Raw genomic sequence first — 22,359 nt, 5'->3', positions numbered from 1 at the left:
GCCGAACACCGGGGGCAGGTGGCAGGTGCAGATGAGGGGGAGGGGGTCCCGGCCTGGGTGGGGCTGAACGGAGGAAGAGTCACCAGATAGGAGGTGAGAGGGGCCGCCTGGAGCCAGGACAGGGTGCCGCGGGGAACAGAGAGGAGGAGTCGCAGGCGGCAACACGGACAGGCCTCTGGGGACCAGGCGGGAGGGGCTCCTGTCGCAGGATGGAGCCAGACCAGAGCGGCTGGGGTCTGGGTTGCAGGATGGGCTGGTGGCCCCAGGCACCCTCTCCCTGACCTGGAGAAGGGAGAGCACGAGGCTCTGGGGGCCCAGGCAGGGATGGACTGTTCCGGAAGGGGCACACCAGAGCGTGCGTCGGGGGCACAGAGGGCTCACCCCCACTCGGCAGCTCACAGAAATGACCCTCCGCTTGCCCCGGCTCCGGCCCCCATAGCCAGGCTGTGGGTCTGTCCCCGCCGTTCCAGGACCCGCTGCCCCTCTGCAGCCCACCCCGAGCTCCCGCCTGCCCCGTGGGGGGTGTGTCTGGTCTCGGTGAGTGGAAAATTCACTCTTCCTTGCCTTGGCCAAAACCTGGAGCTGTTCTTGACCATCCAGCCTCCCACTCATGAGAAGCCCGTCCGTGTGTCCTGGGACCATGCCAGCCCCCTGCTCCGCTCCACGGCCGACGTCACGGCCTCTGGCTTGGGATCCCAAGGTCCCTTGGCCGAACCGTCCCCCTCAGCCCTTCCTCGGGCAGCGGGTGCTGCTCTCTGGTCTCGGTCTGGAGGCTTCCCTGTGCCCGGCCCGTCTCCCCCGGCGCCTTGCCCGGCTGTGTGTGTGTTCAGCCCAGCGTGAAGCCCTGAGCCCCTACACACGCGCTGCTTTGCCGGCCCCTGCGGGAGGCTGTGGGCCACGTGTGCGAGGTGCCGGCGGCTCCCAGTGCGCCGGAGGCCCCTAGGACATGTGTGGGGAAGGGACGGGCTACCCTCACCGATCGCCAGGAAGCTGTCGGGTAGCAGAACCGGTGGGAGGGGCTTGGGTCGGCCCTTCTGTCCACCCCAGAGCCTTGACTTGGCAAAGCAATGAGCCAGCCAGCGGCTGAGAGCCTCGCTGAGGCGGTGCGTGGCTGTTTCTCCATCCTGGGTCCCGGCCATTGAAGGGGGCACACTCGCGACTCTCCCTCCCTTCATGGCACTTGTCCCGGAGGAGAGCAGCAGGCCCCTTGGTGAGGTCTGGTGTGGGCGGGGCCTGATCAGCGCCTGCAGGATGGACAGACAGACAGACCAGGGAGAGGTGGGTGAAGGATGCCAGAGCAGACGCCTGGGTAAGGTCAGGCTCTGGGGCGCCAGGCCGGGGGACAGGAAGGCCGACTGTCCCCAGCGGTGCTCAGACCCAAGGGGTACCCCATGAGCTGTGCCTCACCTTTGCTGCAGACCCTGGACATCCTGGATGGGGCTGTGCCCTGGGGGTTAAAATAAAGCCTGTGTGTCCATGGGCCGCCCCATGGAGGCCGGCAGGGCACAGCCCAAGCCCCCGGGGGCCCTGTGAGGCTCTCGCTGCAGGCCGCTGCCCCCGTGTCTCAGCGGGGCTGAGTGCAGGGGGAGGCGGGCAGGGATGTCCTGGGGACACGCGCCCCGGCAGCTGCGGGAGCGGGCCTCTGGGGGTACGGTTCTCCGGCGCGAGGTGTGGAAAGTTCCACATGGCCCTGGCGGAGGATGGGGCAAGGCCTCGCCTCCGCCCCGGGTGAGGAGAGGAGACGGCGTTCATGCATATTTTCAGGAGAGGGCGCCTCCCCCGGCACGAGTTCGGTCTTGTTGGCATTTCCACCCGTTTAATCACAGACTCCGGGAGATGCTGTGGGAAGCACCGCGGGACGACGTCCTGCTCCGAGTGGGCTGCTTTCTCCCCCCAAAGCCCGGACGCGCACGGCGTGCCAGTCACTCACCTCCGGGTGGGGGCGCCCCCGAGCCCAGACATGCCTGCCGGAGAGGAGCAGGGGGTTTGGAGTTTCACACTCTGCAGAAGTCTTAGCACTTCTGGGGAGCTGGAGGAGGGGCGGTCGGAGCAGACACCAGGCAGAGCCCTCTCAGATCAAAGGGGTGTGGCTCCAGGTTGGGCCCAGAGCGCCTCCCCCAGTGCGGGAGAGGGGGTAGAGGGAGCCCGCACTCAGCTTCAGCCCCAGCCCCTGGCCGGGAGGGGCAGCAGAGCCGGGAAGCTGCCGGGGGAGGTGGGCTCTGTGTAGGGCCTGGAGGCTGGAGGACAGAAGCTGGCGGACGAGGAAGGGGCCGGGGAGCCTGGGAGCCCCACCGTGGGTTAGGCTTAGGGCTGGAATCAGGGCAGCTCTCTGCCGGGGGCTGCAGGGTGGGACCCTGTGCTGGGCCCTCAGTGAATGTGGGGTGCGCGGGAGCTGGCCTTGGGGGGGCCATGAAGACTGTTCCTCTAGGCTGTTCCCTTGGGGCTGTGAAGGGAGAAGGGTTTGCGAGGCTCTAGGGCTGCACGCGCGGCCGGTGGTGCCACAGGCTTGGGGAGCAGTGGACACAGCCAGGGGGCCTGGCATGGTACCAGTTCCCAGCAAGGCCTGGTGGGGAGGGTCGGAGGGAGGAGAGAGGAGCCCGTGATGCCAGCTGTGTCGTCACCTTCCACATCCGGAAAGGTCATGGGGAAATTTGCTCCGAGTGGCATTTGGGCCTCTTGGGGACGGATGGAGGACTCTGACAGTCGGCACCGGCCGGCCGGGCGTTCCCCTGTGTGATCCCTGTGAGCCCGGCTAATATCCCAAAGGAGAAGAGCCTGGGCAAGGCTGCAGGCCGGCCCACCCTGCGGGCTCTCTGCACGGGGAGGGCCATGGGCTTCGGTGTCCAGGAGGAACTTCCTGGGGCGTTGAGCTCAGCGGGGCAGCCGGGGCAGCCCTTTGCCGCAGGTTCTTAAACCAGTTGACCCGAACCCCACCGGCTTAAACTGCTGGAGTCCACGCGTGCGCGGACTCCGGGTGCAGCCCGGAGATGGGCTTCCTCTTCCTGAGCCTCTCTGAATGCGATTTCTCTCCTCCAGCTTCCTTCCTCGTGAGAACATCGTGTCCGTGATGCGCACGGCGCTCAGCGTCCGTGCTCCCTGACTTGACGTGATCCATGAGGCTTCTGGGCGATGGGCTGGTGGTAGCTCGGGTTGGGGGTCACAAACTGCGCTTTTGACCGTGCAGCGTGTCCATGCCCCAACCTGGTGCTGGTCAAGCTTCAGCTACTAGAGGCTCAGAGCTGGCTGGAAAGTGGACACCCCACGGGATATGAACCCACGAGGGCGTGCATCCTGATGTCTGTTACTCTACCAGGGAAGTGGGAGAGAAAGCCCCAGAACACAGAACACAAGTGGGAGGAGAGCCTGGAAGCTTCTAGAAGGAGGTGAGCCTTGGAAGGCTCTACCTGTGGAAGGAGAGAATGTGCCGGGAGGGAACCAGCAGGAGCAAAAGCCCTGTGGTACAGACAGCAGTATGCAAAGGAGGCTGGGAACGGGGTGCCCCCGGGCGACCCCATGTCACCACCCAAAGGTGCAGGAGCTCTGTCTTTGGAATCTGTGTGTCCTTGCGGCAGGGACAAAGGGGTGCTTCCTGAACTGGGGTTTGAACCCAGTGTCCCCGGCTGCCCCTGTGCGGCCCCACGCGGGGAAGAGGCTGAACAACCTCCCTCTCCCCCAGTCCCCTCCACGAGTGAGTGAGTCAGCCTGGAATGGAGCCTTTGGGGACACACTAAGAGTCGTAAATTTTAGCGACACGGTTTTCTGTCCCCTCCGGAGAGAGCACGTGTGACGCCTGTGAACACCCCTGCCGCGGCCGCCGCACGGTCCCAGCCCGCCTGCATTCTTGCTTTCCCGTCTCAGTCGCCTGGAGTCCGCCAAAGGGGGCCACAGGCGCTCTGAAGTGAGCAGGGCACAAGGAAGCAAGCCGGGCGCAGGCTTTCCGAAACAATTCGTTTTCCGTCCGTGTCCCGAAACCTCATTTGAGCTGGTTTATCAGTTTTATATAAACAAACACGTAACACAGGAATCTTAGGCAGCTGCATAAGCGCTGCTCACAGGAAGGGACAGCTGCCCCTTCTCGAGAAGTCCGGCTGCTGAGCACGGGGAGGGGCAGAGAAGGCGCGGTGCAGGGAGATGGCCTGGCCCCGGGCCGGCAGGCTGGCTGCGGGCTCTGTGGCCGGTTCTGCTGCGTGCTCCTGCAGGACCCGCATTCAGCCCCAGAGACGCCCAGAACAGGAGGGGGGCCGTGGCCCACGCGGGCCTTGGGGTCCGTCCGTGAGTTCCTGGCTCTGTTTCATCTGGCCCAGGGTTTCTGAGCATCCCCTCAGGGCCAGGCATGGCAGGACAGCAGGACGTGGCCTCTCTGGGACACGGAGGTCTCCTGCTCGCCCCTCATCTGTGCCTCGGGCTAGCGCTGGCCTCTGGGCGAGCGCATGAGGCCCTGGGGCAGCTGGGGCTGCCTCGTCTGCGGCCCTTTCATGGTTGGGCTTTTGTGCGGACGAGGAGAGAGGAGTGCATCGTGCACGGAGGGCTTCCTGGATCTGGGGAGTGTCCCGGGCAGGGGTTCTTCCTCCTGATGGAAAGTTGCGGGTTATAGCCTTTCTGGACGCTCCTGATCCCCATAACTGACCGATGGCTTCACCCCTACTTTACAGATGAGAGGTGGAGTGCCGGGCTGGGTCACACAGGTAGGGCGGGGACCTCAGCCCCTACGTCTCCTGACCGCAGAGCCCTGCTCTGTCCTGCTGGACCTGGGAGGTCCCTTCTGTCTCTCTGCTTTTGCCCCAGGACGTGGTCCTTGTGGGCGGCGCTCATCCTGGACCTGGGCACACAGATAGGCCTGTAGGCGGGCCGTGGGTTGGCCAGGAGAGCCCATGCTCTGAGATAGCCAGTCACCAGCTCTTAATCAGCTTTAGGGACCCCCAACACTGGCTTGGCCAGCAAAGGGCGCTGGGAGCTTGGGCTAGGATGTCTGGCCGTGGGGCGGGGCTGTGGGGCTGGGCTGAGCGGAGTTCCCGGGGCACGAAGACCAGTGGGCAGGCCAGACCCTCTGCTGCCTATGGGCTTGGGGGTGCACGGGAGGTGAAGCCTCTGCCTCCCCACCAGGCCCCTGTTCTTTGCCACCCCCTGGGCGTGGGATGGATCAAAGCAGCAGGGTCTGGGGACGGGGCTGAAGCCTGAGATGGGCCAGAGAGTCCCCGCGTGTGAGTGCCAGCACTCTCTCACTGTCTTCAGCTCAGGAGCTAGTCTCTGCTGCGGCTGCTGGGGAGACCCCCCAGCAGATCTGCAGGGGAGGAGGGGACCCCCGGCTGCAGATGCTGCGGCAGGGCCGGGGAGGGGCTGGAGGCCGGGACAGCGGCACCCCGGGGGTTCCCTCGTCCTCTGCCCGGCTGGTCCTCGGGGAAGCATTCTCCTTGCCCCGGCAGTCCAGCTTCTTTTCCAGAGAAGAGCAGGTGCTCAGACACAGCCCAGGTCATCCACGGAGCAGGGGGTGGGGTGGGGGGTCTCCACTCACCCTCATCCCATCCGGTGGCCCCTTCTCTTGGCGGCCTGAGGTCTAAGCCCCTTGCCCCATGCCCGCGTGGGTTTTGAGCCCTGCGTGTGAACACCCGTGAGCGCGTGGCCCCCCAGACCTGCGCAGGCCCGTGCCTGAGCAGAAATGGGCCCACCGGGGATCCTGGCCTGAGAGTAGCTGACCATGGGAACCCGGCTAGCCCCCCGGGCTCATGCAGAGCCGAACACCCTGCGTGTGTCCCGAGGGCAGGTTGACCTTCTCTGCCCTGCACAGTGTCCCCTGCAAGTTGGCAGAGAGCAGCAGAAAGCGTTTGTGGAGCGAAGGGACAGAGAAAGCCTTGGGGAGCCCATCTCCTGTTGGTGGAGGGAGCTCCCGGGTCCTCCCACTGACCCTCCGGCCCCCGCAAAACCATCCCCACCCCCAGCGCCTGACCCGCCTGCCGGCCTCAGAGGCAGGCCCGGCTCCTCGTCTGCCCCGACCTGGAGGGGAGGCCACCGCGGCATCTGCACCCCCGTCTGCTTGCTCGCAGCCCTCCTTGGGTCGGGCCCAGGAGCTCTGCACGCACATGTAGGCACATGTGGGCTGCCTGGGGCCGGGCATGTCCTAATTAGCCCACTCTCTTGGGAGTTCTGATTGAAAGCAAAACAAACCAAAAAAGTCCTGGTTTTGCCCGGGTTTCTCCCGCTGCCATGTGGGTCTCACCCCGGCTTCCAGGGGCCTCTGGTCTGGACGAGCTGCTCCCCAGCCTTCCGTGAGGCAGTGTCGGGCAGGCTTAGGAAGAGAGATGGGGAGAGAATGAGGGGCTGGTCCCCCACGGCCCTCCCCAACTCCATCAGGAAGGAATGCACAGTCGGGGAAGGGAGGGAGTCACACACCGGCCGCGCGTCCACATCCGACACACACCGGCCGCGCGTCCACATCCGACACACACCGGCCTGCGCGTCCACATCCGACACACACCGGCCGCGCGTCCACATCCGACACACACCGGCCTGCGCGTCCACATCCGACACACACCGGCCGCGCGTCCACATCCAACACATGCGCGTCCACATCCGACACACACCGGCCTGCGCGTCCACATCCGACACACACCGGCTGCGCGTCCACATCCGACACACACCGGCCTGCGCGTCCACATCCGACACACACCGGCGTGCGCGTCCACATCCGACACACACCGGCCCGCGCGTCCACATCTGACACACACCGGCCTGCGCATCCACATCCGACCAGCGCGGCCCCCACAGTCGGCCCCACACAGCACCTGGGGGTGCAGCCAGAGGTGTTCCTGGGGGGATAGGACCCCAAGAAGGACTCAAGGGACAGCTATCACCTGCCCAGTGACCCAACAAGGTGCCGCCATCCCCTACTCCCCTGGGAGGGGGGAGTTCCCCAGACACGGGGTCAGCGAAGTGCCCTGGGTCAGAGGGCTGTGTACTCCCGGCTGCGACGGGCTCTCTCCGTTGGCAGAGGGAGGGAGGGAGCCCGCAGCCCGGTCTGGGGCTTGTGTGCGCAGCTCTTCCCCCGCATCTCTGGGGGCCCTGCCTGCTGGAAGCCTGCCGCTCCCTCCTGCCTCGTGGCTCCTGCGCCCGCCCAGATGCTATCAGCCGGCTCTTTTGGTTCAGTGACTAATTCCCTGGCACCCACCTCAGATTGGGAAAGAGTGTGGACAAGTCAAAATCTGAACAACGTTGCCGTCATGGGCCTGCCCCTCATTTCTCCTGAACGGGGCCCTTTGCCCTGCCGGCCAGGGCTGTCCTCCTGTTGGCGATGGAGCAAGGGCAGCTCCGGAGCCGTCGGGCTGTCCTCACCGAGCCCTTGGGTGACACAGGGAAGCCGCTCGCTGCTCACTGCTCACTCCGTGGGGCCTTGCTTGTCCTGGAAGAGAGAGGTCACGGGGACTCTGGATTGGGGAGCAGGCTGGCACCCCGTCTTCCCCAGCCCAGGACCCATGGGGCTCTCAGCTCGGCCGAGCAGGAGGGCCGGTCCGTGCCCCGTCCTCCCTGCTGTCCGCTCCGTCCGTCTCTCCTTCCTTCCTTCCTTCCTTCCTTCCACTTCCGGGCAGTGCCGCTCACCCAGGAGGAGCCTGGAACCCAGGAAGGTGAGGCAGGGAGGGGGGATGAGGCCGGAGCTCCGGGCGCAGGTGCTCAGGGTCCAGCGCCCTCCAGCAGAAGGCCCTCGGGGTGATTTGGCACTTTCCAGCAGTAAAAGGAAACCCGTGGAAACAACGGAATAACGTGCGCCGGGCGTTGGGATGACGCACGTTGCCGTCGGTGCTCGGTGTGAAGCCGAGCGCGGATCCTTCCTTTTTACGCTTCCTCGTGGCACCGAGTGTCCGAAGTCCGGATGCTGCGCGCCCCTCTGGCTCGCCACGGCCACGCTCCATGTGCCCGCGTGGCCGGTGCCTGCGTACTGGATGGTCCCACGCGTGGGGACATGTGGCGGTCCTTGTGAGGCCCGCAGTCCTGTAGGGAGACAGAAACCAGAGGCCAGGACGGGACAGGGAAGCGACGTGCCCTGGGGATGGGGGGCGCAGGGCAGGGGGTGTCCGCCAGCGGGGCCCCACGTGGAATGGGAGGCCGGCTCCTCTGCCGCCTGTCTTGTCTTAAACTGCTTCATGGAGCCACAAGCCACGTTCTGCAGAACACACAACTCACCTATTCAAAGCCTGCATTTCCGCGGTTTAGACAAGGTCCCCAGCTCTGGGCTCTGGTCCCGCACTGTGACTCCTAGAGCACCTTCCTCATGCCCCAAGGAAGCCGGGCTCCCCGTCGCTGTGGCCCCCAGCCCCTCCCAGCCCCTGAGGCCACCGCCCAGCCTCTCTGCAGGGACCCCACAGCAGGTCCCCCAGCAAGAACACTTCTGGGCAAGGCTATGGTCCCCCGGGCTGTTTCATCACTCCTTAATTAGGGGAGGTGTCGGTACCGTTCTGACCGTGGACCTGCCAGTCTCTCCACTTGCCTGTCATTGGGGGGTGCTCCCCGGGGGACAGGAGAAGGCACAGGAAGCTAGGAAGGTGGTGGGGGGCCAGAGCGGGAAGGGGTTCTCACGGTGTCCTGCAGGGGTCTCCTGTCTGGCTGGTGGTGGACTGGGCCCCGCATTTATCAACCCCACCCCCGCACCGAGGGGCCCTCGGGATGGCAGCTTCAGCCAAGCCTGGGCAGGGGGCGGGAGCATCCAAGGAAAGCGCTGGCCTGCCCTCCAGCGGACCCCAAACCAGGGCTTCAGTAACAACGTCACCTGTCACCTCCCTCCCCCACGGGCGTCCCTTGTACTGAGCATTCCGTAGAAGCTCTAAAGATCCTTGTCACTAACAGACCAGACAGGCGGATGTGTGCCTTCCTGGGGGTGCCAAGCGGGAGGACCCCCGGCTGCTGATGGAGAAGGAGACCCCGGGGGTGGGGGCGGAAGCTGCTGAGCAGCGGGTCCCTCCGGCCCTGACGGACACACTCCTGTGCTTCGAAGCTTGCAGGAGGCAGGCGGGTGGAGGGGGCTGCAGGGCGAGATTTCCCTGGGCCCCGAGTCCCCCTACTCCCCGGCTGTCCCCTCTAGGGTGGCTGCCTTGAGGGTGGCTGGAGCCACCTCCTCACCCGGGCAAATCACTCCCCCTCCATGCCTCAGTGTCCTTGTCCTCATCTGGAAAATGGGATAATACCAGTGTCCGCCTCAGGCCCACAGGGAGGATTAAAATAAGCCACGTGGCCATCATGGCCATCCGGGCACAGAGGGAGGGCAGCTTACATGTTTGTGCCTAGGAGCCCCTCTGGCCAGTATCAGCAGCCCTGTACCCTGACCCGACCCAGCTCCGGTGGAAGCCTCCAGATTGGGAAAGATGCCTTCCCTGCGGGCCTCCAGGAGGGATCCGGCCAGTCCTCCCCCGTCCTTTGCTGGGGCGTCCTTAAGCTCCAGGCAGGGACGGACCCAAGAGGGCGGCTGGGGACGCATCCGCAGTGTGTTCCTGGGGGTGTGGTCCCGGGGGAGGGGCTGGGCTCCCAGGGCCAGGTTAGCGCAGAGGCTGTGGGTGGCAGACCCGGGGCCCCACACCCTGGGACCACCCCCTGCCCTGTCTGCCTCCCTGGACCCAGGGTCTCCCTGCTTCATGCTATGCCAGGGGTGGGGGGACCGGCAAGGGGGATTCTGCCCCCCAAGCCCGAGCCCATCTCCCCGCCAGAAGGTCCGGGGCAGGGAGCCTCCCCCACCAGCAGCTGCCCTCCGGGTGTGCTCCGTGGAACCCAGAAACCCTGGCGCGGGGAGGCTGGTGGAGGGGAGGGCGAGGTGAATATGTCAGTTTATCCCAACACAAGCAGTGACCTGTCAGGTTGGGGGGGGACGGGAAATATTTGGGATGACTGCGCTGCTGGCCCTTTAAGGCTCCTGTAACAGGACACCTCCGGCCGTGCTTCCACTCTCCAGCCTGACTGTGTGTCCCCTCCCTCCCCCTTCCCACGCTAGTCCCAGTTCAATCTGCTGAGCAGCACCATGGACCAGATGAGCGGCCGCGCGGCCTCGGCCAGCCCCTACACCCCGGAGCACGCGGCCAGCGTGCCCACCCACTCGCCCTACGCGCAGCCCAGCTCCACCTTCGACACCATGTCGCCCGCACCGGCCATCCCCTCCAACACCGACTACCCCGGCCCCCACCACTTCGACGTCACCTTCCAGCAGTCCAGCACGGCCAAGTCAGCCACCTGGACGGTGAGTGGCGCCCCTGCTCCCAGGGGCATCCGCGGGGTGTGGGGTGGGAAGGGCCGATCGCCCCCCGTCCCCGGGGCCAGCCGGCTGGGCAGCAAGGGAGGACCAGCCAGGTGTCCGCACGGGGCTCCCACCTGGCCCACCACTGCCGGGAGGAGCGTCGGGCAGGAGGCGGGTCTGGGGCTGGGCACTCTGGGCGTGCCCACCCCTCGGACGTGCGGCCAGAGTGGCCAGCCTCCGCGGGGCCCCAGAGGGGCAGACTCAGCTCAGCAGGGAGGTCCGTGGGACAGAGACGGACCAGTGGCATCCCCGCACTGCGGTGGGGCTTGAGTCCGGTCCGGGTGAGAATGCCGTCCCAGGTGAGCGGGTGAGCGGGCACGGAGGCTCGGCTGCCTCCTCCAGGGAGTGCCCTCGGCAGGGAGGTCTGCTGTCTGGTGGCTGACAGGCTGGGGCTTTGCCCGCCCGGCCTCGGGGCTGTCATCTGCGAGCGCCAGTGTGTGACCTGGAAGTCGGGGAGGCGGGGGGAGTCCTCAGGCGCTGTGGACCTGGGTCTTGCCTCGCCCCTGCGCCCGCCCTGCACGCGGCAGCATTCTGGCTTCTTGCGGGGATTCCGTCAGTTTGGATGCTGTGCTCCGCAGCCCCCCTGGGTGCTCTGAGTTTACCTTGACTCAGGAAAGTGGAGGGGAGGGCAAGCAGCGTGTTAGGCAGGTAGGAAGTGCTCGTCCCGGGGACTGGCTTTCCGGGTTGGGGCTCTAGGGTCCTAACGGAGGTGGGTGAAGCTGGGGACGGCAGGGCTGTCGGGGGCCGGGACTCTGAGACCCCCAGGGACAGGCCACAGGCTCGCTGCTGAGACTAGGGCACACGGGGCATTGGCAGGAAAGGCAGCGCGGGGGCCCCTCCAGCTCTCCTGCCCCCACACAGGAGGAGGATGGGGACGCTTGCCAGGACCCTTCCCCCGGGGACACCAAGCAGGTCCTGGCCGTGGGGCAGCCTCACCCCTTCCAGGGAACAGCAGCTCCGTGGTCTCCCCCAGCCTCTGGAAATGGCCCCTGGACAGAGAAGTCCCTGCGGGGCTGGCGAGCACAGAGCAGGGGACCCTGAGGCTCGGCCGCATGAAGAACAGGGTCTCACGACCCCCATTACCCCCACTGCCCCTCTGGCCAGGTTGTGGTTTTCCCACGCTCCTGGAGGGCTGGAGGGGCGTGGATCCACAGGGAGACCCGTCTGGCTCTGCAGGGGCCAGTCCGGGTCTGGGATCCAAGGCCCGGGGGTCCCTGCAGCTCTCTCTGGTTCTCGCTCTGGCTGGGCCCCCCTCCCGCTGACCCATCGCTGGCTGCGGGGCACCTGGTCCAGGGCCCCACCCTCCTCCTCATTCTGGTGTTTCCTTGATGCTGCTGTTGCTCCTTAGAGGGGACGCTGTCCCTACGGCTGGGACTAGTGCAGTAGGAGTGGCTGTGAGCGTCTCCTTAGCCACATGCAGGGCCCGGGCCGGGTGCCCTAGAGCTGGTCCTCCTGGGTGAGGTTGTTGGACAACGGCTATACCCACGGGGGGATTTTCTTATTGCCTGTACGGTTCGGGTCCCCCAACCCCAGATTTGAGGTTTGGCTTTCAGGAGATGCCTTACACACCTCTGGTGACAGGAGGCTCACTCCCTCTCCATGTCCATGCTCATACTGTTTCCTAAGCCCTTTCTCTGGGCTCTCGGGGGGGGGGGGGTCCCAGCCCCTCCCACACCAAAACTGGCACCAAGGCCTGAGCAGCTGGACTCCTAGGAATCTTAGCAAGCCTTGGGGGGTGGGTCCTGGCTCTTTCTCTCTGCTGTTTGAGGATGCTGGTGGGGTCTCTGCAGGGTCTTGGGGACTTGGAGTGCTATAGATGGTCTGAGCTGGTCCTCAGAGAGGGACAGGAGCTGCCCCTCTGCTGACTGTGCCCCTACAGCCTGCCTGGGGTCTCTGCCACCCCCCCCCCAGTTGCTTCCACCCCTCCTGTCAGAGGTTCAGTGTTAGGACTGGAGGGCCCATGGCGGGTCACGGTTGTCTGGCCCCACGTGGCTGCATGGAGTGGTCTGCCCCGGCCAGCCATGCCTGGGACAGGGGTAGGCTTACCTCTACCCAGCGGCTCTGCCCCCAAGCTCTGACCACCCCTTACCCCATCCCCCACCCCCGCGTCTGCTCTCTTGGAGCTGTGCTGGGGGAGGGGAGAGTGAGCTGCTGGTGCACAGCCCCCCCTCCCAGCCCCCATCAGTGCAGGGTGGAGGTGCGACAGACATTGATAATGAGATTTTTGGCTCCTCGGCTCTCTGGGAGCAGACGCCCCGCAGGCTCCTTTCCCTGCCCAGGGAGGGGGCGGGCAGGCTCACGGTGCCGGATGGGGACCACCGCCTGCTCCCAGCTCTGGGGGTCTGGCTGCGCGGGCGCTGCCCAGACTTGCTTCCTGGCCACACGTCTGGGCCTTGGCACCCCGCCCCGCGTGGCCCCCGCCGTGCCGGCCGGCTGGTAACTGATAGATAATTCGTATTTTTCTCAAGTACAATTCCAAACCGACTGTTGCGTTCACTCCTCTCCTCGCTCGGGAAAAACACCCTCTCCGGTCCTCACGGGGACCACAGCTGTTAATGGGGTCTTTGGCCTCTGCCTGGCCGAGGCCCCCGGCGAGTGCCCCCGGCCCCAGGCGGTCCCTCTGCGCCCGGATCTCACACGTGTGCTCCCTGGGCCCCGAGGCCAGCCCTCCGCTCACAGGCCAGCGTGCTCACACGAAGCTCGCACACGAAGTGCCTCGCACACCTGTGAAGCCATGCACGCACTCCATGCACACGTGAGACTACATACATGCACACAGACATGTGTGCCGGGTGCCGGCCGCTTCTGGTCACCACCCAGGGCTCGACAAAGGCCTCCTCCCCCACAGGAGGCCAGGACGGCCTGGTGGCGCATCGCAGAGCATGGGAAGGGTGTGTGTTCAGCCTCCGAGCTTCTAAACCAGGCAGGGTTCAGGCCTCGGATCTGCTGCAGGACTGTGGGCCTGGGTCTGAGAGTGGGCTATAGCCCGACCGGTCCCTGTAGACAAGCGCGCTGGCTCCTGGGACCGCTGTGGACAGGGCCTCGTGCCTAGGAAGCACCCACACGTGGCCGCTCTGGGGTTCTGTACGGGGCTTGTCCTGTGTCCGGGGCTTTGTGGGGAGACACACGCTGGATGGCCAGGGCTGTGGGCGGGGGCTGGTCCCCCAGGGCAATGATGCTCTTCGGCCCAGTGGGCGGTATAGAGCCTGGCCAGGGATGGCGGTGTTCGTGCCTTCGTCCCTGTCTCCAAACCCAGCACAGTCCAGCCTGGCCTCTGGGCCCTGACGGCCACTCCTGTCCTGGGGTCCCCCAGGGGCTGGCAATGACACGGCCAGCCGGTCCCAAGAGTCCTGAGGAGCAGCCAGTGATGGGACATCTGGATGCTGGCCTGCTCACTCTGCTCCATCTCCTCCGGCCCCCGGGTTGGGCGTCGCCAGGGAAGGGGAACTGCCCTCGCATTTTGGGAGGTGTGGGAGGGTCAGCCAAGAGGCTTGTTTGGCTGGAGCCCTGGTCCAGCCAGGCAGTGTGAGGCAGGCCAGTGAGGCTGGACCAGGGTGAGAAGGGCTCAGGGAGTCCCTGGGGGGCTCCCCGTGGCCCGCCCCCGAGTGGCCTCCAGCTGTCCCACACGTGACCGTGGGTGAATGCCAGCCCCTCCGTCCCAGGGGTGAACCAGGGCACGCAGGGTGAACCCCTCCCTCCTGGTGGGGAAGGGTCCCGGGAAAAGCAGGCAGCGGGGAGGCTCAAAGGCTCTCCCCGGGGTTCTTGGCAGAATGTGGCTGAGTCAACACTAATGGATTCAGGAGAAAACTTTCCAGCCCCTCGGAGGTTTGCAAGCAGGAAAATAATAGCGGAGGTGTCCCAACACGATCACGGTATCAATTGCGTTATCCTAAAAGTTTATGGAATGCATAAGTGGAATTAATACCTTTTACTGGCACCAGAAGCAATTACACGAATTTAAGGCCCGGGAAGGGCTCTGTCTGTCGTGGAGACGGGTGAGGAGTGAGCAGGGGAGACTGCACGGATTGCACTGTGGGAAGGTCCCGGGGCGGCCCTGTGTCCTGCAGGCCGGCCGCGGTTCCTGGCCTGAGCCGGGCATCACTTCTCTCTCCATCTGTGTAGCTGGAGCCCCAGGGCCCGGAGGTCACAGAACTTGGCCTTGGAGGCCCCAGTGGGGCCGGGAAGCCCTGAGTCCCAGGGGCTGAGGGGTGCGCCCAGGGCAGCCTGTACCCCTCCCCACCTGGGCTCCCGTGGGGGCCTTGAGGGAGAGCCCCCTGGGGGGTAGGTGTCCATGCGTTCTGATACAATCAATGTTTTATGAAGAATTCTATTTTCTAGGACTGGTTCCCAAAATGGATCTGGCTCCGTAGATTCTAGAATGTCCGTCTGGCAGGGCTGACTGTGACAGGGGCTGACCACCCCCTCACCCCCACCCTGGTGCGCGGGAGAGGCCCGGCCTCCCAGCAGTCATGGTAGGGACACCGAGGCCCAGGAAAGGCAGGAGGGGAGGGGGTCCCGAGCTCTGGCTTTCGTCAAGCAGCCTGAGGGGAGCATCTGTGCGCCCCTGTGAGTGTAAGGGTGCTCTGAGTGAGCAGTCTTCTCCCAGCTCTGGGGACGTCCCGGGACCCCCAGTGAGCTGCCGGGAAGACAGGCTGACCCTCAGAGGCCCAGAGCATCCATCTGGGCCCCAGGGTTCCTTCTTGCCTGCGAGTGAGTGACAGCTGCCACCCCCCAGGGAGGGTCGGGCACCTGTCCTCCCTGCCTGGTGTGGGGTGACAAGTGACCGTCCTCCAACAAGCTGCTCTACGGGACACTCCTGGCTGACCAGCAGAGGGAGGTGTGGCGTGCATGCTGGAGGGGCTGGGGCCGCCACCGGTCCCCATGCCTCCCTGTGCTTCTCCCAGCCGGGCTCCCCAACCCCTGGGCTCAGTAGCCTCTCTGGAGTAGCAAAGCTTCTCCTGGGCATCCTCCCCTCTGGCCCCGGGGGCCTCTGGAGGAGGGTCTTGGCCAAGCAGCCAGGGGAGCTTTTCCATGGTCAGTTGTGGGGGAAATCTATGTCAGGATTTTCTCAGATCCCAAACTTGGAAGCCAAGCTCAAGTTCATGGATCCCAGGCCTCAGAATTCCCATGGCCACAGGCCCCCTCGGCCTCCAGGTAGAAGCCCCTCGGCCACACCTGGGCTTTGTCCAAGCAACCCCAGGAGGAGGAGGGGGCAGGAAGCCTAGGGTGTCTGAACTAGAAAGAGGAGCTGCTCCCTTGAGTGGGAGGGGCAGGCCCAGGCTGCATGTGAAAGACCCCCTACCCCCAGGGGGGCCGCGGGGCTATGACCCTATGGTTCATGTTAGAGCCCGAGAGCCCCCTTGAAAAAGTGGCCAGCACTCTGGGCTTCAGTGAAGTAGACGTTCAGAGGTTGTTGGGGGACCCTGCAGTGGCCATAAGCCCAGGTTCCCCCTGGGGATCGTAGACCTGCCTCCTCCACCATTGCCGTGGGGCACCGGGCACGGTGCCCTCTCCCCACTCCTCATGGGGGGAATGAAGTCAGGCCATGTGGGCCCATCCCTCCTGACACAGGAGCCACTGCACTCTGCAGGGGACGAGACGTTCAGGGGCCAAAACTCTCCTTGCCCCACGTCCATGCCTGGATATTTACAAGGTTCAGTGAAAACTGGATTCCAGCCAACTGTTGTGTTAAACGCTAGAAAATGACCCCCCACACACACACACACATCTGGGGTGTCCCGGAGCTCACTAGAGATGCCACGGGCTCCTCTCCTGCTGGCTGAGTGCAGTTTTAGACCGAAGACACTGCCGGCACGGCTTCCTGGTGGGAGGGCACCTCCTGAACTGAGTTCTGGCAGTGGAGACACGGCCTTCAGCTTCTGTGGCAGGAGGGTCAGAGGCACTCGGGCCCTGGCTCTGGGTCCCCTCCTGAACACCAGCTCCCGCGGTGGTGGCCGGTGGCTGCAGCTTCCCCTCTGACACACCTGCCACTGGAGCCAACCCGCCCCGGCTCTGGGTCCCCTCCTGAACACCAGCTCCCGCGGTGGTGGCCAGTGGCTGCAGCTCCCCCCTCTGACACATCTGCCGCTGGGCCGGCCCCAGTCCCAGGCGATTGGGAAGCTTCAGGACACTGGGGGAAGGAGACGGCCCGTCATGCCTGCGCTCGCCAGACCAGCTCGCCAGACAGTGTGCCCGCGGCAGAGGATCTAGTGACTGGTCTTTGAGCAGAAGATGCTGTGGACAAGGCCAAGCCCTCTCAAAAGGCCACAAGTCGGGGGGGGGGGGGGCGACTCTTTCCCCTGGCAGTCGAGGGGACTCTCTGGGGCAAGCAGAGCCCCGTGTTTGGCCGGCTTCCCTGCTCCGTCCCCAGCCGTCAGCTCTGTGGGCTGGCTCTCAGCCCTGCTTACTGGGTCCTGGCCAGAGTGCTTTCCCTGCCGGGCCAGCCAGTGGAGTGTCTGCCTCCTCCAGGAGGCCAGGACATGCAGGCACGAGCTCTCCAGCTGGCAAAGCTTGAAACCGAGTTCAGAGGCAGAGGAACCCGGGTTTGCGCCTGGCCGAGGCAGATCTCGGTGCTGCAGATGTGGCCACCGTCTGTGCCCTTGGAGCAGGAGGATGGCTCCTGGTGGGTGTGCTGGGGCTTTCTGCAAGCCCAGCTGTGTCCCCGACCACTCTATCCCCAAGGTCCCCTGTTTGGGGCCCAGGGGAAGCCAGATGGCACACCTGGGTTACAGAATAAGGATTGGACGGAGGCCCAGAGTTTCCCACAGTGCCTGGCCCGGATCACTGAGGCCAAGGGCAGGACCCCACCTGTTGGTCCCCTTGTCCCTGACCCCAGGCCAGAGGAAGAAGTGCATCACATCCAGCACCATGTCCAGGCTTTGTCCCCCTGCGCACCTCTGAGTCTTCCTGGACTGGGTCACGCCTGGTGCCCACAAATGGGGCTCAGGGGTCTCAGTGCTGTCTCCCCCTGCTGAGCCAGCAGCTTTCGGAAGCAGCTCTCTGGTGTCAGCGCATGACCTTGAGGGTGGAGACCAGGAGTGTGGACCCAGCGGAGAGGAGGTGTTGGTGTGAGTGCTGGCCTCGAGGGATACCCTGGGAGCCCTTGAGAAACAGGGTAAAGACACCCTGTCTCAGGGCTCACTGTCTGCCGGTCTCTCCTGCAGCTCACACAGTGTCCCCAGAACCCCGGGGCCCTCCCATGCCCTCTGTGCCCACTGCGTCTCTCAATGCCCAGGCGGGGGGGAGGGGGGGTTCCCTCCTGACCTGTTGTCCTCCCAGGCCTTCTTGCCTTCTGCACGGCAGACCTGGTCTGGTGTCCATGCACCTCTCTCCCGGCTCAGCTCCATGCACACAGCTGCCCACCCTGATCTTAGCCCAGGACGGAAGCCACTGGAGGGTGTCCCTCTGCATGGCAGACCTGGTCTGGTGTCCACGCACCTCTTTCCCGGCTCTCTCCATTTCCCGGGGCACGGTACCTCCAGATCCCGAGAGTCCCAGGCTCCTGCCCTCTTGTGTGGGACCTGGCTCTAGGATGTGGTGGGACAGGCTACCTGGCTCCCGAGGGGTGTCCCCGCCAGCGCCACACCCACCTCTCCAGGTAACAGCTTCTGGGGACACCCCTGGACAGTGGTCAGGGTCACTCGGTACCTGCAAAGCCTTGTTTCTGCCTCCAGTTTATCCTCTGGGCTCCCAGCGAGAGGAGCCCCCGCTGTCCAGTCTGTCGGCAGATGCATCTGTCCCCTTGCTGAGCCAGGAGCTCTTGGCGGATCATGGCAGCCTTCTTCATCAGACACGTCTGCTAGCACTGGCTGTGGGTCGGCTCCCCGGAGCCTCCAACCAGGAGGCCTGAGGCCAAGGTGGGGTGTTGGCTGTGGTTTTCCTTGTGCCCAGACTCTCATTGCTTCCTGACCCTGGGGGCTCTGAAGTGGGCTGGGGTGATTGTTACCAGGCTGGCCACTTCCCTGTTGTCCTGTGCAGGCCTCCTTTACATGTATCAGAACCCACCCCGTGCTCCCCGCTCCGTGCGATGGGAGAGAACACAGGACGGGGTGCAGCAATGTAGCTCGTGAGGCCCCTCCTTATCTGGAAAGAAGGGGACCCAGGAGGTCTGTCAATGGGGCTGTGGGCCTAGGCTCCCTGTGGATCTCGAGGGTCGCCCTATGAACCCACAGAGCTTCTCTAGGGAGAGATGGGTCTGTGGCCTTGAGCAGGTCCTCAAAGGAGCCTGTAGCCAGAGAGAGGACAGAACTGTGCTCTGCACACTCCCAGGCACGCACGGGAAGCAGATAAAAGTGGACTATATAGAAAAAAAATAATTAAAAAAAATAAAAGCTCCCCCCCACCGCAGGCTCCATCTTCCAGAATCTGTTGTAACAGATTCGCCCAAGCTGGTTAACGGTATTTGCGGTTTGCAAGACGCTACACGTCCCTGGAAAATGACAGACAACTTATTATCACCTCTCTGCTCTCCCCTGCCCAAACCTGCCCGTGCCGGGCACCCAGCTGCCGGGAGCGGGCGCGAGGAAATTAACGCCACAGAGCTGCCCGCGCCTGCCACCCGCAACCCCCACGCCAGCCCCGCCAGGCCCTGGGCTCCTAGCCAGACTGGGCCATCGCGGACTCTGACGGGGGGAGGGATGGGGAGGGCCCGGGTGGGGGAGGGCGGGGGTGGGCACACACCAGCATTCGGGCAAACCATTTCCTGCAGGCGCAGAGGAATACGCACATCCCGGGGCAGGCAAGTCCAGACGGCTCTGTGTCAACAGCCGAAGATAAATAAGATTTTATCAGCTCAGAATCTGTTGAAACACATCCATCTAGCGGTTCTAGGGAAGGAGAGGCAAGAGGGAGGGCGGGAAAGGAAGTGTCTTTACGTGACCTTTTCTGTACAATAGATGGGACCCAAGAGTCTTCCTCCCCACCTGCCCAGTGCCTGGGGCCCAGGAGCTACCAGGGGAGGCGAGATGGAGCTGTCAGGGGTGGGGGCTCACGCCCTCTTCAACACAGACCTGGTTATCTGAGAAGGCTTTCATCTCTTACAGGCCCCCACCTGGCCCTACCCCAGGTCTGGCCATCCCAGGGCCCCCTCCTGCCCCTGTAGCCCAGCCACACGCTCAGGGTATAGGGAAACTCTATACTCTTGGGCTCAACCCCTGCAGAGATGGGGCTGGTCTGTGCACGTGCCCAAGGACATATCAGCAGCCAGCTGGGGATGGCGGGACAGGACCGGGACTGGGGACACCCCTGTGGGAGTGGGGCCAGGCCCAAGGCCGGGGGTGGCCTTGCCGGGTACTCAGAGGGAGAAGCCGCGCGCTCTCTCCTCGCCCAGCGTCTCCGGCGTCGGTACCGCGGACAGCTCCCGGCGGCTCCTCCCCGGGGCGGGGCGACCCTGGCGCGCCCGTCCCCTGCCCACCCGCGCCGCCCCGGGGCTCGCCGTCTTCCCGGGAAACCTCCGCCCCCAGAGTCTTGACACGAAGAACACCCCTGGGGCACCCCTGCCCCACTGGGCTGCAGGACCTCGAGAGGGGGGCTCGGAGCCCGGGGCTGCACCTGGAGTCCTGCTCCATTCTTTCTGGACGGGGAGCCAAGTCTCCTGACCCTTGTGGGGTCTACAGACCCCTTCGGGGCAGCTGCGGAGGGAGCAGGAGGTCGGTGACTGACTGACGGGGGCCGCTGGGTGGTCGCTCCGGGGAGGGGACTGCAGGGTCTGCACGCCCCTGGGGGCACTCTCAGAACTGCTCGCAGAGGGGCCAGGGACCCTCTCCCGTGGCAATGATCAGGGCACAGAGGAATCCATGGGTATTACGCGTGGTCAGTCAACGCCCCACCAAAGCCTGGGGAGGTTGGTCTACCGGTTTACAGCGTCCCAGCGGCCAAGCACGAGAGCGGGACCTCAAAGGCCATTCTCCCTCTGCTCACCTGTGACTATGACCTGTCCCCCTCCCAGGCCAGGCCTTTCCTCAGTGCGTCTGCCCACTCAGCCCCCACTCAGGGATGAAGCAGGACCCTCTCTGAGGGTCCTCTGTATGCCCCCTGCAGCCCCAGGTCACCCCTCACGGAACACCTCCGTGGGCCCTGCTGGGGTCCCTGCTGACCCTTCAGGGGACAGGGATGCCCCCGGGAATCCACAGCTGCCTCAGAAGGGCTCGGACCCACTAGCCACTAGCTGAGTCCGGCCAGTACCAGGCCGCGTGGTCTCCAGGTGCCTCCAGTAAGTCTGGATCCTCTGCAGCTGGAAGGAGTGCTCAGCCCATCTTCCCTAGAGAGTCGAAGGGCCTGGCAGGCAGGAGCCCGCCACAGCGCTTGCGGGCTTCACCGTGTCATCCGTCGTGCTCAGGAAGGTCCCTGCCATCCAGCTGAGGCTCGGGGTTGCCTGTGGGGCCCTCCTCCACCAGGAAAGTTCCCTGGGTGAGTGCTCTCCTGCCTCCACGATGCTTGCCAGGCAGTTCCCTGCCGGACACTACCTGAACGTTGTGTGAGGGTCAGGGACCCGTTCTGAAGCTTCGCTTGGGGATGGACCAGAGCTGGTGTGAACTGACTGGCACCCAGTGTTGCTTTGGGTTGGGCTGGGCTGTTCTGGACACAGTTTTTGGGCAGGGTGCCAAGCTTATGGCCCATCCTGGTGCTTTGGGGAGTGATGGGGATACTAGAGGTCAGTGGGCACCCCTGGGAAGCAGGGCTGACCCCCACAACAACAAGCAGGCGGCCCCCCACTCCTCTTGTGGCCCCCCAAGCCCACCCTTAGGCAGCCCTGTTTTCCGCTTTCCCAGCCGTGCCTCACCCTTCCGCCTTACAGGGCTGTGTGGAATCATTCTTTCCTGCATTCGAAATAGGTCTGGGGACTCTGCTTCCTCCCAGAGGTGGGGTCTCAGGTATTCAGATATAGGGTGGCAGGCTGCACTGGGCTCGGGGGACCCCAGTGAGTGGGGCACCAGGGGCATCCAGTTCCCATCCGTGATGGGGGCGGGAAGGGCACGTACTGAATTCAGCACCACAGGAAAGTTGAACAGGGCCCAGCACCCCAAGGATGCCATTAGGGAGACCTCAGCCCACGTGTCCCCCCGTGTCCCCTTGGACTCCACTCTGGGGGTGGGTGAGTGTTTCCGGGAGGGAGCCCTGGCCAACTCGTCAGGGGAGGGATGGCTCCCACTGTGGGGCCCAGGGCTTTGAGGGCCCTGGAGTCCCCCTGGTCTCAGGCTGTGGGTCAGCCTCATCGCCCTGCGTTTGCCACCGCTTGTCTTTTGTATACTTGGGAGCTGCTAAGGGTATGAGTCCCTGAGGGGCCACAGTGTCCCTTGATGACCGGAGAGGGAGCTCTGGTGGCCAGTGGGGGTCTTACCTTTGCAGGATTGAGGGTGTCAGGGCCCCCAGCTTCCTTGGGGGCTTAGACCAGCCCTGCCTCTGCCCAGCAGCTCCGGCACCCAGCCTGTGCTGCCCGGACTACACCGTGGTGGGTACAGGTCCCGCCGTAAACTCTAAGCCCCGGTCCATGGTCCCAGTCGGCTGCGATGCAGCACATGGTGGTGGCAGACCCCAGCCGGAAGCCTCTGTGCAGCACTGTCTCCTGGTTCAGTACACTTTCCCTGGCTGTACTGCGGTGGGGTGTGATGGGCAACTCCGGGTCGCTGGAGCTTTGTGGGGGGCGTGGGGATTAAGGGGCAGGAACAGGAAGTGTCCTGCGAGTCAGAATAGGAGCACGTGCCTCCGGGAAGGAGGCATGAGCAGCCTGGATGGGTCCCCAGAAGCCAGTCTGCTTGGAAACCCGTGGGCACCCTGTGACCACCATCAGGGTCATCTTTGAACTCACGAGAGCTGGCCAGGGTCCTCAGGTGGGGGATGTGGTCCCCTGGGCGCTGCTCCTCCCTGGAAAAGGATCCAGAGTGGCAGGGACTGGAGCTCTGAGGTCAGAGGCCCCCACACCAGTGGCCCCTGCTGAGCTGCAGAGCTCAACCGCTGACACGCTGCTCTAGGCAGTTCCTTCCTGAAGCTTCGGGGCACAGGGGCACCCAGCCTGTCTCACACACGTTTTTCATCAAAATGCCAGAAAAGCCTAAGTCTGGGTTTTTAAAAACAAACGTAATGCTGCAGATTCC

At 64.7% G+C, this 22,359-nt stretch overlaps 1 protein-coding gene across 8 annotated transcripts in view; it reads left to right on the top strand.

Moving 5' to 3' along the window:
• The window catches only part of TP73 (tumor protein p73), a 62,742-nt gene that overhangs the window by 30,881 nt on the left and 9,502 nt on the right, over positions 1-22,359 (top strand). For 7 of the 8 annotated variants that reach the window (XM_032360966.1, XM_032360972.1, XM_032360970.1 and 4 more), the window contains one exon: positions 9,968-10,210. The exons of the other annotated variant lie outside the window; for it this stretch is intronic. In XM_032360966.1, the coding sequence (XP_032216857.1) occupies positions 9,968-10,210 (243 nt within the window). The remainder of the gene's footprint in view (positions 1-9,967; positions 10,211-22,359) is intronic. 8 annotated transcript variants of the gene reach the window in all.

The sequence above is a fragment of the Mustela erminea genome, chromosome 10 (genome assembly GCF_009829155.1).
Source record: "Mustela erminea isolate mMusErm1 chromosome 10, mMusErm1.Pri, whole genome shotgun sequence".
NCBI classification, from domain to species: Eukaryota; Metazoa; Chordata; class Mammalia; order Carnivora; family Mustelidae; genus Mustela; species Mustela erminea.
Note: the sequence above shows the minus strand (reverse complement) of the source record. Positions and strands in the feature narration are given on the sequence as shown.